A 15505-nucleotide genomic window follows, 5' to 3' on the forward strand; every position below is an offset into this window, starting at 1 on the left:
AATCTCCATTTTTTTCTTACTTTTTTCTGAATTAAAAAAAATATGCCTCGTTTCCTGGTGACTGAATTAATAAGAAAAAAAACATTCAAGCTGTTCTGATTCCACCCATTTAACAATGAGGCTAACTCATACTGATAAGATCGGACTATTGGGGCATTCTTTGGCATACTCCAACAAAGAGTTGTACAACTCTTAGATAATTCTCTGCGTTGACTGAAGTGTGATCACCCTATTTTGCAGCATGTTCTGCTGCCAACACGTTAAATCCAAACAAAACACTGAGTTCCTAAACACAAACTGTACATTTAACAGTTTTTTTGTTGTTATTGTTAGACAGATTTGAGTCATTTAGTGTTGATTTCTATGAGAAAAAAATTGTTTTAAATCCTTGGAAAAACCTAATTATCCAAAACATTCTCATTCAGGTGAAACATTTCACTGTTTTTCTCCGAGTGAGGTTTATGAGCCTAAACTTTGCGAGCCTTTTACCTCCCAATCTCTGCCTAAAGTGTAGGAGGTTTGGTAGACTTGGCAACATAGTTCAATATTGTCTGCACTCAGTTGACGGCTGCGTCAAACAGCGAGGTGAATAGTTGTGTGTCTGCATACGTGATGAGCCCATCTTCTTCCTACGCGAGCTGACGTCGACGGAAAATCTGAATGTTTTTTATTGCACTCTTGAATTCTTGACGTTTCAGTTTCGTTGGATTCCACGTGCAAAGATCCTGCTGCGTGATTCCTGTCAAATGTCAGGAGCCCATTTCACATGTGTGAGTTATCAATGGACATGTGCTTCAGCAAACATTTTTTAAGCCGACGCGTGAGTTAAGATATTCGCCTGCAGATGCTGTCACACATGACAGGGAGAAAGGTTATGGTAAAAAGAAGAGTGTCAAAGATGATGAAAGGCCCTTTTTAGGGGAGTCTTCAGAAATCCCCTGAAAGCTAAGAAGAAGAAAAAATACATGGTGCAATTATTTGAAAATAAAGATGAATGGTCCATGAGGGAGAGGATGATATTCACTTAACTGACTGGTTGGGAGGCGGCTGAACTTCATTTTCTTTATCTATGATTTGCTTTTACATTCGTTTTTTACTTTCCATTTCCCGGCTAAACGTTTCAATTGAGATTGCATCAAATATTTCAGCTTGAAATATTGTTAGAAACATTAACTCACTTAAAAGTTCTACTTTAAAAAAAAAGAAGTTGCTCAGTATTTCTTTTCCAGTATTTTTTCTCTATATCTCAAACTCTAGTCCTCCAAGCCCAGGGCGTTTCTGCACTTAAAACGTTACTTTAGTCTGAATCAGCTAATGAGTTTAACTTGCAACCTTTCTTGGGGTCGGTTGGATGGAGGTCAGATTTTATCGCTCTAGAGCTCATTCAGAACCGTACCTAGACCATGTCCCCCCCTAAGGGTCTGGGTGGGACTGCTTTGCTCCGCAATGTAGCATTTTTCAGGTTTTTCCATCTACACAAACGAACCACACTGAGGTGGGAAACAAACCGAAGTTTGTTTTTATCGGACTAAACAACTCAGGAGTAAAAAAAAAAAAAGCCCTAATCTTCTCGCGGCTTTAAGAGATGGGGTCATTTAAACCCCATAAGTTTTTTTACGCGATCCGGTGGGATCACGCCGACCACGTGCGCGCTTCTGCAAGGGGTTGTTTTGTTTGCATGGCTTCAGAAATTGACACTCTTGTGGGACAAACCCCCACTTCCCCGCTGTCTGACCATGACATTTGCCGCGCTCCCCCTGACCGTCACCCTAAGACTTAAGGGTCTCGAGATTTGGACTTTTACTCAGTCGAGAACTTTCCATTTCTCAATTTTCAGCCAGTCCTTACGGGTTTGTTTTGGGCCATTTTTATTTTGCAGTGTCCAGTGTCAGCATTTTTCTTTTTTTTTAGATAGCCTTAGGGTTAGGGTTACGGTGCTACATTTCAATTAAATCACCCTCTTGTTCACTTTACAATTCATTGTGGATTCTACGATGGATGGGTGGCAAGGTCCAGGTCCCAAGTCATGACATCTTCCCCCAGCTAGCATGAGATTGTTTTCCTTGAATAATGTATTTAGTTGTTTGTTCCGTTGTGTACTGGTGTTCAAATTAGTCATTTTTAGACTCATCTGTTTAAAGGACATGGCTGCATGTCCTTTAAACATGGCTTGGCTTTGCTCAGCTTCAGTTGTTTTTTTTAAAGAAAGTAATCTCTTTCTTACATATCTCTCATAAAACATACTTATACAGTATTTTTGTGATTATAGAGGCATGAATTATCATTGTAAAGTATATCAAGTCCCTGCTGTAGGTGTCATGATGCCATTTTGAGGTTTTTGGAGACCTCCTGCTTCCAGGTCGGACCGGTATTAAATTCTTTTGAGACCTCCTTAAATCCCTCACCAGATCAGCTGCCTTGCTGTGTTTTCTATTATTTAGTGGAGGACTCAGACTCACTCCCACTTCAGCAGCCTGGAGCTCACCACGGGACAAGCCTCCTTCAAAATGCTGAGTAATAACGCTTTCTTTATGTGCTGCTGATTCATTACGCCCGTGTTGAACTTTGGCAGGTATAATTGATTCTTCAACAGACGTTTCATTTTTTTTCTATTCACAGAAAAATGGAAGATTTCTTCACTTTTTGTCTAAGTTGTTAATTTATATCACTTAAACTTCTAAATATCGTCAAAGTATTAATTATCCTTATCTGGACGAGGTTTTGGGTGTCTGATTTTTTTTTTTTCCAACATGTGGGAACTTAATTAGATGGACTTGAGATAACTTCCTGTACTAAATGTTGGCTGAACTCTGTCGTTACTGTATCTATTTATGTCAGAACCGCTGACACTCTCCCCTTTTAATTAGAATGGATTTTCATTATCGAGGCACTCAATCGGTGCTGATAATTTAGCTCCGTTCTGTATGTCAGAGGAATCCGTACTCTCCCTTTTTTCTCTTTTTTTTTTGTCACCGTGCCACGACAAGTACGCCTGAAGTGCAGATCGGCACATAATGATTGGAAGTGTTAAATCTGTGCCACCTCACAGAAACCTAATAAGTTGCTGGGGGACCAAATTGGATTCGGAGGATGACTCTAATGAAGTACAGTAGCTGCTAATCAAATGCTGCCTGTGCCCTGAAGAAGAAGAAAAGGAAAACGTACCGCGAAATACTGTAATGAACAAACGTGCAGTAGAGCTCAGCGTACAGCAGGTCACACAGTTTTCTGTTTCAGTTCAGATGACGACTACAGAGTTGGAGGATGTGATCCAGACAAAAAGGATTATTGATTCACAGCCTGAGTGCAGATCTTTTAAAAATTTTTTATCCAAGATAAAAAAAAGTAGTAAACGCAGTGATTCAGTGTTCAGATTAGCAGTGTTGTATAAAGTACTGAAATCTCAGAGTCAAGTAAAAGTATAAGTACCTCTCCAAAATATGACTTTGGTAAAAGTCGAAGTCACTGACTGAAATGTTACTTGAGTTAAAGTCTTAAAGTATCTGAAACTTCTTGTACTTAAGTATGGAAATTACTGTAAAAATGGATGTACTCAAGTAATGTAATGAAAAGTACAAGTAAAAAGTAAAACAAGGCAAATGCAGTTTGAATGACATTTTTTATATTTTGGTAAACTTGTCAAATACACTTAAAATAATGTACCCAACCAAGTGCAGGCAAAATTAAACCTGCTAATAGATATACCTGCAGGCATCATTTAGTTAAGAAAATTAGGTGCTTTACCTATAGCACAAGGTTAACTTAGCCTGCTTTACAACTGAACCAGCTTCTTAGTAAACCCTCCAGGACAGAAAATACAAAGTTTTTGTAAGCCTTAAGTTTTCCCTTTAAGTAAGGTAAGTGCTGAAAATGAGAAAAATAAATAGTACAGAAAATGCGGCCAACATGAAGAGAAAGAGCTGTTACAATTACTCTACTTCACAAATCAGTGAATCAGTCAATGCTACAGTCAGTAGGTGGTGCACACAACTGGTCATTATGCAAAAGAAAAAAAGAATTGGGAGGGAAATGCAGCTTATTGGCATCTGTAAACCTGGTTTTGAACTTGCATGCCTTTCCTATATTCGTTAAATTTAGTCTAAATTGCTATTGCTATGGCTTCTGTCCCCCTTGAACAGAGGAGTCTAGGTAGCCTGCTACAGTCAACATTAGGCCTAAGCTAAATACACCACGTGTGGAACTGAAACAATGGCAAACAAAGTTCATTTATGGTCAACGTTTCACAATACAGTAGTGCCTAGTGACCAAGCTATAGTTACTGAAACAGGAGGATTATAACCATTTCATAAGACGTTACCTCGATGTGTTTCTTCAAGTTAGACGGGGAGTTTTTGTAAGATAGAATTTCCACATCTTCAGGCAGGAATAACATAAACTGCATGCGGTACGACGAATCTTTAACACCCACGAAAGAGTATATTGTGTTTAAATAAGGCCATGGGCTCTCATCACCAGCTGGTGGTTCCTCTGGAGCCGTGTCCGACGTAGTTGCAGTCGTTGTGGTCTCCGTCTCCTCCTCCATGTGACTGCTGCTGATTGCGAGACTTGCTTTGTGTTTAATGGGAGAAGCGAAACAGGTGTATCCTATTGGAGGTGATGAACAAGCCCAGGCAAGTAGGCTACCGACTTTGTTCGGTAGCCTGCTTGCTACTTGCTAATCAGTAGGTGGGGTCAAAACACTTTGTTTCTCTCTCTCGCTTTTTTGTAACGAGTAACTAAACCACACATTGAAAATGTATCGGAGTAAAAGTACGCAATTAAGTTCGGAAATATAGTGAAGTAAAAGTGAAAGTCATCAAAAATTTTCATACTCGAGGAAAGTATGAAGTACTCCAAAATATACTTAAGTAAAGTAGTGAAGTATTTTTACTTCGTTACTATACAACACTGCAGATTAGTGTTAAATACCCCAATTACATCTCCCATGGCCAATTTCCACGATCTCACTTCTAAAGAGTTTGTCCTGTCTACACTGATTGATTCCGCTTTCTGTCTAAAGGACAGCAGATTTTGGCAGTGTAAAAAAATACTCCTCAGTTGTTTTCCACATACTGTTTGTAGGATCTGGTTGGCACTCAGACATTTAAAGACATAGTGGCAGCTAATTTGATTCAGCCTGTAGCTATTCAGAAGACTAATTAAATTATCCATCATTACTGTCCAGTAAGCTGCTTCAGCACAGCAAAGCTCAACTGGTCTAATGTGTGTTGAAGTCGACAAATGGCTTAAAACATGTTTCCATTAAAAAATATCTGACCTTTAAGTATCTTTTTACTTTTAGTACGTCCCATTTCTGCGTTTTTAAACGCATCTGTGATCCCAAACCCAGCTAAAATTGTGTCATCTTCCTTCAGTAACAACTTCTACACCAAAGAAGTTGTTACTGAAGGTTACTGAATATACAAGCTCCCAGGCCTCTGGTAGAGGACCCGAGCTCAGAGGATGAGAGAGACCACCCGCAGAGGGTGAGAAGGGAATTTTTATAAATATATATATTCAACTTGGACAAATACTTTCAGCATTGCCCCTTAAAAAGAAGTAGATGCTACGCATTGAAGTTTCTAGCCATAGCTAATTAGCGACCCCTGTCCCTGTGTGGGCTTCCATCATGAAGTTCAATATATTTACACAATCACTATCTGTTTGTGCTGACTCTGAAATAGCTTTTTTTCCCTTCCTCTTCTGTTTTTAGTTTCCGATCAGCCAATTACTCAGTGCAAACTCTGACAAACAAGAGATTTAAAGAAACCGTTGTACCGCCTTCTTGCCAGCAAGAGAAAACATCCTAACCAATGCTGACCTCGTCTGCATCTAGTGTGATGTACTGCTATGTTGCATGATCGAAGGATCCTCGCTATCAGCACTGAGTATTTATGATAAAATCATGCAAAGCGCCGGACGAATTTCCCAATAAATGTCTTCCTTTGACAACCAGATAAACCATCTTTTATCAAATGAGCTCATTAAAGCACATTTCAGGTGATTCAGTAAAACAAAAATGATTAAAATCAATCTTAATCTCGCTTCCTGTGCTGGACACGATTCGCAGTCTGGTCATTTAAACCTATTCATAAATCAAACGTCTCCCTCAACCATCCAGGAATGAGATGGAACGCTGGTCAGCCTGAAACCGAGGATCGGGTTCAGAAATAGTTTCCCTACAAGCGGTTCTGCCTCAGCCCGGAGGGAAGATCACCAACCTCTGCTTCAGCCGAAGGAGAAATGCTGGGCGATACACGTCAGGACAAACTGTGCTGAATAAACTTTATGAAATTAGATTACATTGTTTATTATTGATTTATAAAAGAGCAAAGGTCACTCCTCTAATCTATAATCTATTTAGAAAATGTAGTCACCCTAATGTGGCTGTGTTCCTGCAGGAATACGAAATTACTCTGTTTTTTTTATGTTTTCCTTGTATTTGATAAGAAAACGTATGTGATGCCTTTGTAATGTGGTGTTTCCTCTGTGTTCCCCCCCCCCAGCCTCTGTCAGCAGCATGGGACAGCATCTAGGAAAGAGGGAGACACCTGCAGACAGCAAGGTAAGACGAGCCCCGTTTGTAAGATAGCTGCAGCAGTGTTTCTTTGACACTGCTGCAGCTAGTGTCAAAGAAACCTAATTTGAGGTGCAAAATTATTAAATACAAAATTACATTAATTTCGCATATGAATAAGCTTAAGTGAGATATACTCGTAATTCAGCCATGGTGTTGGCACTCGTCACCTGTCAACCATAGAGGAGACGTCAGCATCTTGTTAGCCGCTGCGTTTGCGGCTTTTTGGGGAAATCGTTAGTTTGCGATTTTACGAAAGAACTACGGATTCGACACTTTAGAACGACACGCAACTTTTTCCGAACTGTGATTCTGCGAGAGTTCTGGTGTATCCAGCTGTACATCATCTGGGAAAAAAACAAAAACAAACCGTCATCATCAAAGTACTTCCTGTCTTCTTCTTTGTGGTTTTCGCCAGTAGTAACAACCAGCTGTTGATCACGTTTCCCGTGTGATGCGAAAAAAATGTTTCCATTGAAGTTTTGCGAAAAACATGTATTTTGTTGCGGCCATAAAAACCCCACAAAATATTTTTTTATTAGAAAACAAAAAAGTTTTTCTGAAATTGCTGTCTCCAGTTAGCGAATTTATTTTCGTACATTGAGTTTGGTTAATGGAAGCGCAGCTACCTATGAGAAGGAATACTGAATTGTTATTGTGTGAGCGTGATCACGATGATAGTAATGTGTGAGCGAGAACAGGGGTGTGTGTGTGTGTGTGCATGAAGGCTTATTTGAAGCCTTACCAGTGTGAGCGCTGGCTTTTATCTGCAGGACTTTGAACCAAGTTGCAGTCTTGCTGTCAGTCTCCTTCGCTCCCTGCTGATTTATTACTATTACGGGGCTTTCAGTGGGACAGTTCACCCTTTTCAGACTGTGTGACAGGAATCCACATAGGAAAAGGCAGCAGCGTTTCACGTGGGTTGTGTGTGTGCGCAGAGCCCGACGCGCAGAGTGTTTGGCGTGCCTTAATGGGCATGTGAGTCCTTTCTGAGCCATATGTTTCCTGAGTACAAACTCTCACCCTCTGGGCTCTAAACACAAATCCTGGGTTTTGTGGTAATCACACAGCCACAGGCAGCACTTTCCCCTCCTCTCACAAGTGTCTTAATAGGCAGCAATCCAGGAATAATACGCTGACTCATTCTTCATTTCTAGGGTTATCCATGTGGGGAGATGATAGGGAAACCGCATCACGAATTTGAACGACTTTAGGTTTAAAAAGTCCGTACAGCGTGGTACTGGAGTAAACACTGACCACGTTTCAGCTTAACGCCTTGAAAGTTCATCCCCCCCCTTCGAGGTATTCCACATTTTGCCATGTTTCAATTGATTTGTAAGGGGAATTTTATACGGCCGACAACCACAAAGTAGTAGTTTTTCACTGTGAAATGCCAGGAGCTTTTCCATACGTCTCAAAAGAAGTTTGCGTTTGCGACGTGGAACTTTGAGGGTGTGAATATTTCTCTTCCTGCACAGATATGCAGGGGGCTCCTAAGGTGAGAAACCGACTCGCTGGCACACTCTGATGACTCAGCCTTTTTCGAGTTCTGCCACATCGACTGAGCTGCTGCAAACTTTTATGGGAAAACATTGGACTTAATGAAGTTTAAGCAGTCAAAGCACTAATTGAAGCCGGTTGTCATGGTGACACCTGAAGTGCAGCGTGTCTGCGTGCTGAGCTGTGGTGTGCCCCTGGTAATAAACCCTAGAAATTACCTAGAAAGCGCCACACCACTGCAGAACGTCTTTTAATTGGACAGAGTGAATAGACGATGCTCTGACCAGGACTGACACCACGATCTCTACAGCTGGGACTTAGCTCTGCTACTCTTTAACCTCTTAACTTGTATTTATCTCAGCTAATGTGGTATTTTTGAAAAATGATCAACTGGACTAACGTCTAACATGGCAATGAGCTTCATAACTGGTGAGCAAGTTGAAAGAAACATTGAGACCAAAGGAAATGACTGGGGGGTTTTCAGACCTAATAGTCCGGTAGACTTGGTTTGATTGGGGATCAAAATGGCAACATTTGTTTCATTTTCAGCTGGTGCGGTTCAATATCACACTTCACTGTGTTAAAAGAACATAACCCTCAAAAAAGGAAAACCTGGGGCGTGCTGTGGTGGCGCAGGGCGTTAGCACGCCCCAGGTTTGGAGGCCTTAGTCCTCGACGCGGACGTCGCGGGTTCGACTCCCGGTCCCGACGACCTTTGCCGCACGTCTTCCCCCCTCTCCTCACCCTCCTTCCTGTCTGCCTACTGTCGAAAAAATACGAGCCACTAGCGCCGCAAAAACTCTTTGGAGAAAAAAAAAAGGAAAAACTGTTTCCCTGGCGGCCTGTGGTGGCGCTGCATCAAGAACCACCGAAACCCGTGAAGAAGAGTCTGAACGCAACTTCTTTCTTCACCAAACGGAAACAAAGCGGCGTCAGAGTCAACAGACATCACCCCATCGTGACAACAGGGCTTTGTAGATTTAATATTAATAAAAATAAATTGTAAGAAATCCCGTTTACAGAAGTATTCCCAGACTCTAAAGCTCAAAATTAAGATCAGGCGCGTCTTGTCTCTACTGATGTCTCTACAGTTTAATTGGACTCAACCTGAGTCCAATTAAATTTGGTTAATTGGAGAGATTTTGGAAAGGAAAACATTTGTCTACATGAGCTCCCGTAATTCACAGGGACTGTCTGCAGACTTTCCAGACAGGACTGTCTTAAAGCATTAGTCTGTGGAAGCGTACAAAAGCAATTCTGCTGCTTTGAAGGTCTGCACTGGCAGGCTGAATAAACTGAGCTATTAGAGAAGGCAGGAGACGAACAAAGAACTGTTTTCAGATTGGTATCTCTCATTTGCTTTTAAAATATCAAACATTTAAAGAAAAGGTTGTGAAGGGGGGGTCGAATAATTTGATCCATTTCGGAATACAGCTATAGGATAAAACGCAATGAATTATTTTCTAGATGCAGATGTATGCCGGATTATTAACAACAGGTCTGATAAAGAAATGAAGGAGTTCAACATTACATCCTATCATGTGCTTGAAGCACATGTGTCACTCTTAAAATCCCCCCACATATGAAATTTGGTGTCTGCTGCATTAATTTTTGCCATCTTGATTATTATCTCATGTATGAGGGTTATCCATCTAAGAAGGAAATTTTAATGAGCTTAATCTCCCTCTGTGGTCGCACAGCTGTTAGCCCAGTTCATCAGAAAGTCGATCATAAGGTCAGTTTCGCTTTCACTTTCAAGTCTCCAGCGTATTGACATGAGATGAACATAATCCTTGTTGATTGCACTGCATATCGTGAGATATGTCATTATGTAATGTTGTTACTGCGTCATTGCTGCAACATTTTAGTCATTTTTCTGCAGCGTCAGTCTACATGTGGCGTGTGTAAAAGCTGTTGTGCTCGTGGTGAAGTGTTCTTCAACATGTATGTAAAAGTTAGCACCAGCCTGACTTTGGCGGGGGTGCATTGTTTCCAAATGACGTTGTGACTTTCAATTTCCATGGAAACAAGAACCACACAAAAATGTGTTGTAAAAAGAAAAATGAGCTTCATCTATTTTTTTTTTTTTTTTTGAGGCTAAACAATAATCAGCTATCGTAAGCCTTTGACGTAGATAGAAACTGAGAATGTTGATATTTCTGCATTTTTCGGTCGTCTTTGTTGCTTTTCATATCGCGAAACGACACAGAGGCTTCTGATTCAAGTGTGGTGAGGCACTTTAACAGGACCGTAAGAGTTTAAATATATATTTTATTTTTCTTTCCCTGCACTCAGTACAAATTCGTTCACGTACAGTTATCTTTGTTGTGTTTTGTAAAACTTCAAAAAACAGTTGATTGTCAAGGTTTTGTGTAACATCTGTCGCAGACCCGGTTAAACAACGGCAGGTTCAGTCCAAAACCCTGATCCAAGAGAGTTTATGGGGGGGGCTCTGCATTCAAAACACACAAAAAAACAATGTTAGCCACACAAAAAAAAGTTGGCTGTAATGAGTGGAATCCAAATTTTTTTTTTCTTATGAAAAAAATACTTAAACATAAACTCCAAACTTACAAAGACTGCGTGGGAACCCTGGAAGTAGCAAAGTTGTCGGTCCTTAAAATTGCTGTCTGTGCTTAGAGGTTGTACTCGACTGAAAATGCCAGTGCTGCAATTATGTAAAACAAATACTTCTTTTTTTTTTTTCCCCCAGCCACTTTGTTGAAGTTCTCTTCGTAACACCTTTTCAAAATTACACTAGATGCAATTACTTTCTATTAATATGGCTGAGACTCCAATCTACTTTAATAGGTTGGAAGACCTTACTTCACCATCTGAGCCTGCAAGGGCTGCAAGACGAGAAGAGAATAATTATATAAGAAGAATTATAAGATATTATATATCTTCTTTACCGAAGAAGGCAGCTTCTTCTCTTGTAATCGTGGAGTAAACTGCATAACTGGCTGGGCAGTTTGGTTTACGGCTCGCTGCCCGGCTGGCGCATTGATCATGTGGGGAAGAGGAGAGCCCAGACCAGCGGGGAGCCTGATGGCTCAGCTTATATGATTTGTTTCCTTTGCCTGCCAAACACACTCCAGAGGGAGAGGAGCAGATCCGAGAGAAGTGCATTAATTTGTCAAGTGTGGAGCTGGTAGGAGCGCCGTTAGGTCAGCGTGCTGCACTGTAGGAACATTCTTTATTTTCTTTCTTTTTGTTATATTGTTTTGTGTATGTCCCCGTTGCTTCGTTGATCTCGTAAGTCATTTCAAAGGTCTTCCCGAAGAGCCCGTTGTCATAGTGACACGCCAACGGGAACAAAGCGTGACGGACTTAAAACAGGTTGTGTTTTAGATGTTGTTGTCAGAGTCATGATCTCGCTCTGTTGCCAGAAAAGGCGCTCTGCGTCCCGGCCTCTTGCGCCGCGCCTCGGCTGTCAAACGCTTTCTTTCATCCGGCTGAAACGTTAACGGCGGCGATATTTGGCAGCTACGAATCACATTTTGTATAACAAGATCCCGACAATGGGCCTCGACTGGAATGCTTTCCTTTTCCCACCCCCAAAGCATTTTGTGTTGCTGTGAATTATTGATGAAATGGTTATGAAAAGGCTGAAGGTTGAATTTAAAACATCCTCGGTGGCATCCCAGAGCATCTGAACTCTCACGAATACACATTTAGTCCCAGCAAACAAAACCAGTTTCTTATTTGATGCTAGAGGGAATATACTTTGTCTTCACTTTCTTTTGCATGAAATTGCATTAAAGGCAATATAAGTTAACCCGTTAGGCTGTAAAACGGAATAATTTTGTATTTCAAAAAATTATTCTATAATCATAGAATATATATTAATATATCTTTTTTCTCTCTTCTGTCTTTTTTTTTTATTTTTTATTTCTACTATGAACTAGGATATTGCGTCTTTAATAAAGTTTGAATTTGATTGATAATTGAACAATACATTCTAAATGATGCTAGTTTGAACTAGAAAAACTTAGTCTTTTCTGATTGTTATTTTCAGTTTCATCCATTGGAGCATCAATGAATAGTAGAATATTTGAAAATATGACTGAGTGTGCAGTTAGTATATGCAAATTGCACTAGCGAGCTGAAATAGCCTACTGAATATTTGATCAATTTAATGGAGAAGTTTATTTTTTTGAGCCTTTATCTTAATTCTTACTGCTCCCACTGTAGAAACTACAAAGCCTGTGTGAGAAATTTGAAAATTGTGTTATCGCCACTTTTATTGTATTTATATTAAGTGCCACAGCGTAATTAAGATAAAACATGAAGTCCTTTTTTCCCCAAATTCTGCAAAAACGGAACCAAATAGTAATCAAAGTTATGCTCTGGGATCAAATAGTACTAAATTGCCTTGGCAAAATTTTGTCCCATAATAGACTAGTTCATCTTTATCACTTATATATATTTCGTCAATAATTTTTTAAATACTAGAACAGGTTGGTAAGTGCAATTGAAAGACGTTATTCAAATGTTAGCATGCTAATGCCATCATACTATGGCATTCATGTCAGTCAGTTCATGTACAAGGAGCCTAACCTTTATAATACAGCGATAGCTCAGGATAATCCCAGCCACTCTATCAGTCACATGGGTTATCGGTTACATGTGATTTTGTTGTTGGAGAGAAAAATAAAAAGTCAAACTCTGACTAATAAGACCTGGTTTTTCACAGGAAACTAGGAGTGCACAAAAATCATGACTTGGTACCTCGGTCAAGTCACAGTTTGATACTTTTGCAATACATTGCAATCCAGAGAAACTAGAATCCAGAGATTCTATATGAAATTTCATCTAGAATTATGAAATTTCATAAGAAATGTCATAATTTCTTATGAAATTATGTATACATGAGAAATACATAATGTTTTATGTATTTCTCATGCATGAGAAATACATAAATTTCGTATGTCTTCAAAAGTGAACAAAGAAACTGAAGATTTTCTGAAAGTGAAGATTTTCTGAAATTTAATTTTTAGCAAAAGAGTTCCCAGTGTGGAACTGAGTGGACATTTTATAAGAAAAGTTTAATGCCACATGTGTCCTGAATACGTGTCTGCCAAGCCAAACGGCCCGTAACAAAATTGTTTAGCATGAAAACATACAATCAAATCACTAGCAGTGACGTTTGTGCACTGAGGTTAATGACTAATTAATTAATTTAACTTTGTTTGTGTCTTAAGAATTACATTTATGACTTTTTAGGAATGTTTGTAAAGGATTCTTATAGTAACGTTGATGTGGATCCTGGGACGAATAGTCTCCGCTACGGTAAAGACTAACAGGAATCCTTAAAATAGGGAAGATTTCAGACAACATTGTGCAATTCCTATAGAATCCTACGCTTCCTTGAAATTGGTTTCTGCTTCTCTTTTGCATCTTATTACCAGGCAATTACATAAAGTGCTACTCACATGCCATGTTCAGACAGAATAAATAGAATCAAGCCATCCATAAAATTTCCCCCCAAATGAATGTAGAGCTTTCATGATCATTTGTTGGGTGATGACAGAACAGCAGGCTGGATGATGGCTGACATGACATAAATTCAGGGTTTCTTCTTCTTCTTCTTTGTTTTTTGCAGCTTGCGTGTGACAGCTGCCGTTCCCGTTGATAAGGCTCTGAAGGCCACTCTGCGTTCTGCCCATTGCATGCACTTTAATGATGGGCCACTAATTAAGGCTGGTATGGCGTACTCATTAAAAAGTGATGGACATGTTTTACTAACTTGTGGCACTCTGTGATCATAAATTGATATGCACCTTGCAGCACTTGAGGGAAAAAATGTGTTCACTCAGACTATTGCAGAAAAAAAGAAGGAGAAAGTGTAGTGGACTACCTCTGCAGGCTCCACCTGAAATCTTGTGAAATGCAACGTTTTTTTCTTACATTTTAAGCCACAATGTAACAACAAAAAAAGTATATGTTACTTTCTCCTCTCTGGTGGATAATCTGCGAGCTGCCGGCATTTTAATCAAACACGTCAGTCAAAACCCACAAGTTCCTCCATAAGCAGTTGTTTTTTTGTTTTCCGCTCTTGCATATTCGCTTAATTATTTCGCATCTAGCATGATCAAGTTGAGTTCGCATAAAAAAAAAGGGGGGGCTCTTTTAACACAGTGACATTGTTGAATCTGACGGCCATCTGCAGCGACGAGACGTATATCTGATTGTGCCGCGTTGTTTGTGCGACGACTGCATGGCGCCTCGTGCTGAGATGTTTTCTGCTCGGCTGCTGAGAGTTGAATTGATTTCTTGCTTATCTCGGAGATCAGCAATCAACATCGTGACGTGGTGTAAAAGGCCGGGACGTTGTTATTACTTAGTGGCGGTGTGCGCCGCTGGACCAAACACGGGGTGAGCTCAGGGCGCAGATGTATGGAGGGTGTGGAGTGCCAAGTAGCAACAAATGAGTAACATGTGAAATAATGATTTAAATGTGGCAACAATTTATTTAAGAGTGGAAATAAATACAGGAATGACTTATTAAATATAAAATCAATTGTATGCGCCTTGATGAAATGCTTTGACTTCATATGAAAAGCTAAATATAATTATTTCATAAATTATTTCTTGTCTCTGTACTGAAGCACATCATGATTTAATTTAAACCGTCAACTCAGAACTTCGTAAAGAGGCTCAGTCCACCATGACGGACATCAGAGCAGCCAATGCACGCATTAACTCCTGTAAAGTGTTTCAAAGAACAGACAGTTAGTAGCCTAATACTGATTTTATTTAGCTGATTTCACTGTTAAAAGTGGACGTAGGGTGATGAGTGATCAGCTGCACAAACAGACAAAAGATACTAACCGGACACTCTCATCCGTCTCTTCCGACCTCCGTCAAGGCGCCTCGCGTGACTAACTGACGTAGTTGCAAAGTGTCAATAGAGACCCTTTGACATGTTTCAAACAGCAAGTCAAAACATCTTTTTCCTAGTTCATTCTCACTCTGGGTCAATATTTTTAATTGTTGTAATTTAGTTGCTACAATCTCTGGGTGAGCAGCTCCAGCCTCTATGTCTCTAGCTTGGTCTGAAATATCTCATCCTGTGTGGAGGAAGCAGTCATAGACTGCAGACAGGATCAGTGTTAGCCCCGCCTGCTTGCTAACACCGGCTAATGCGCTCTCGTGAACTTATCGGACACATTTCACACCAAGCTACAGATGCAGAGGCTGCTGACCCAGAGTTTGTTGCAAATAAATGGCAACAATTTAGTTATGTTATGGAATCTATTTATGTTCTCTTTAGGGAAGATATTGAGCTCAGAGTCGCAGCAAACTTGGAAGACGTTGTCTTGACTTGCTGTTTGAAGCAGCCAACCAGACATCAGGGTCTCTGTAGGAGCTGTCCTGATCCCGCCCACTGAGGTTTGATGGCTGAAGTTTAAATTAATTCATAAT

General features: G+C 40.1%; 1 protein-coding gene across 2 annotated transcripts in view; it reads left to right on the top strand.

Moving 5' to 3' along the window:
- Window positions 1-15505, top strand: part of LOC114144876 (myelin basic protein) — a 73240-nt gene that overhangs the window by 22223 nt on the left and 35512 nt on the right. For both annotated transcript variants that reach the window (XM_028018101.1, XM_028018102.1), the window contains exon 2: window positions 6507-6565. In XM_028018101.1, coding sequence (XP_027873902.1) covers window positions 6521-6565 — 45 coding nt within the window. In that variant the 5' untranslated portion in view covers window positions 6507-6520. The remainder of the gene's footprint in view (window positions 1-6506; window positions 6566-15505) is intronic.

This window comes from Xiphophorus couchianus, chromosome 5, assembly GCF_001444195.1.
Source record: "Xiphophorus couchianus chromosome 5, X_couchianus-1.0, whole genome shotgun sequence".
In the NCBI taxonomy this organism is placed as follows: domain Eukaryota; kingdom Metazoa; phylum Chordata; class Actinopteri; order Cyprinodontiformes; family Poeciliidae; genus Xiphophorus; species Xiphophorus couchianus.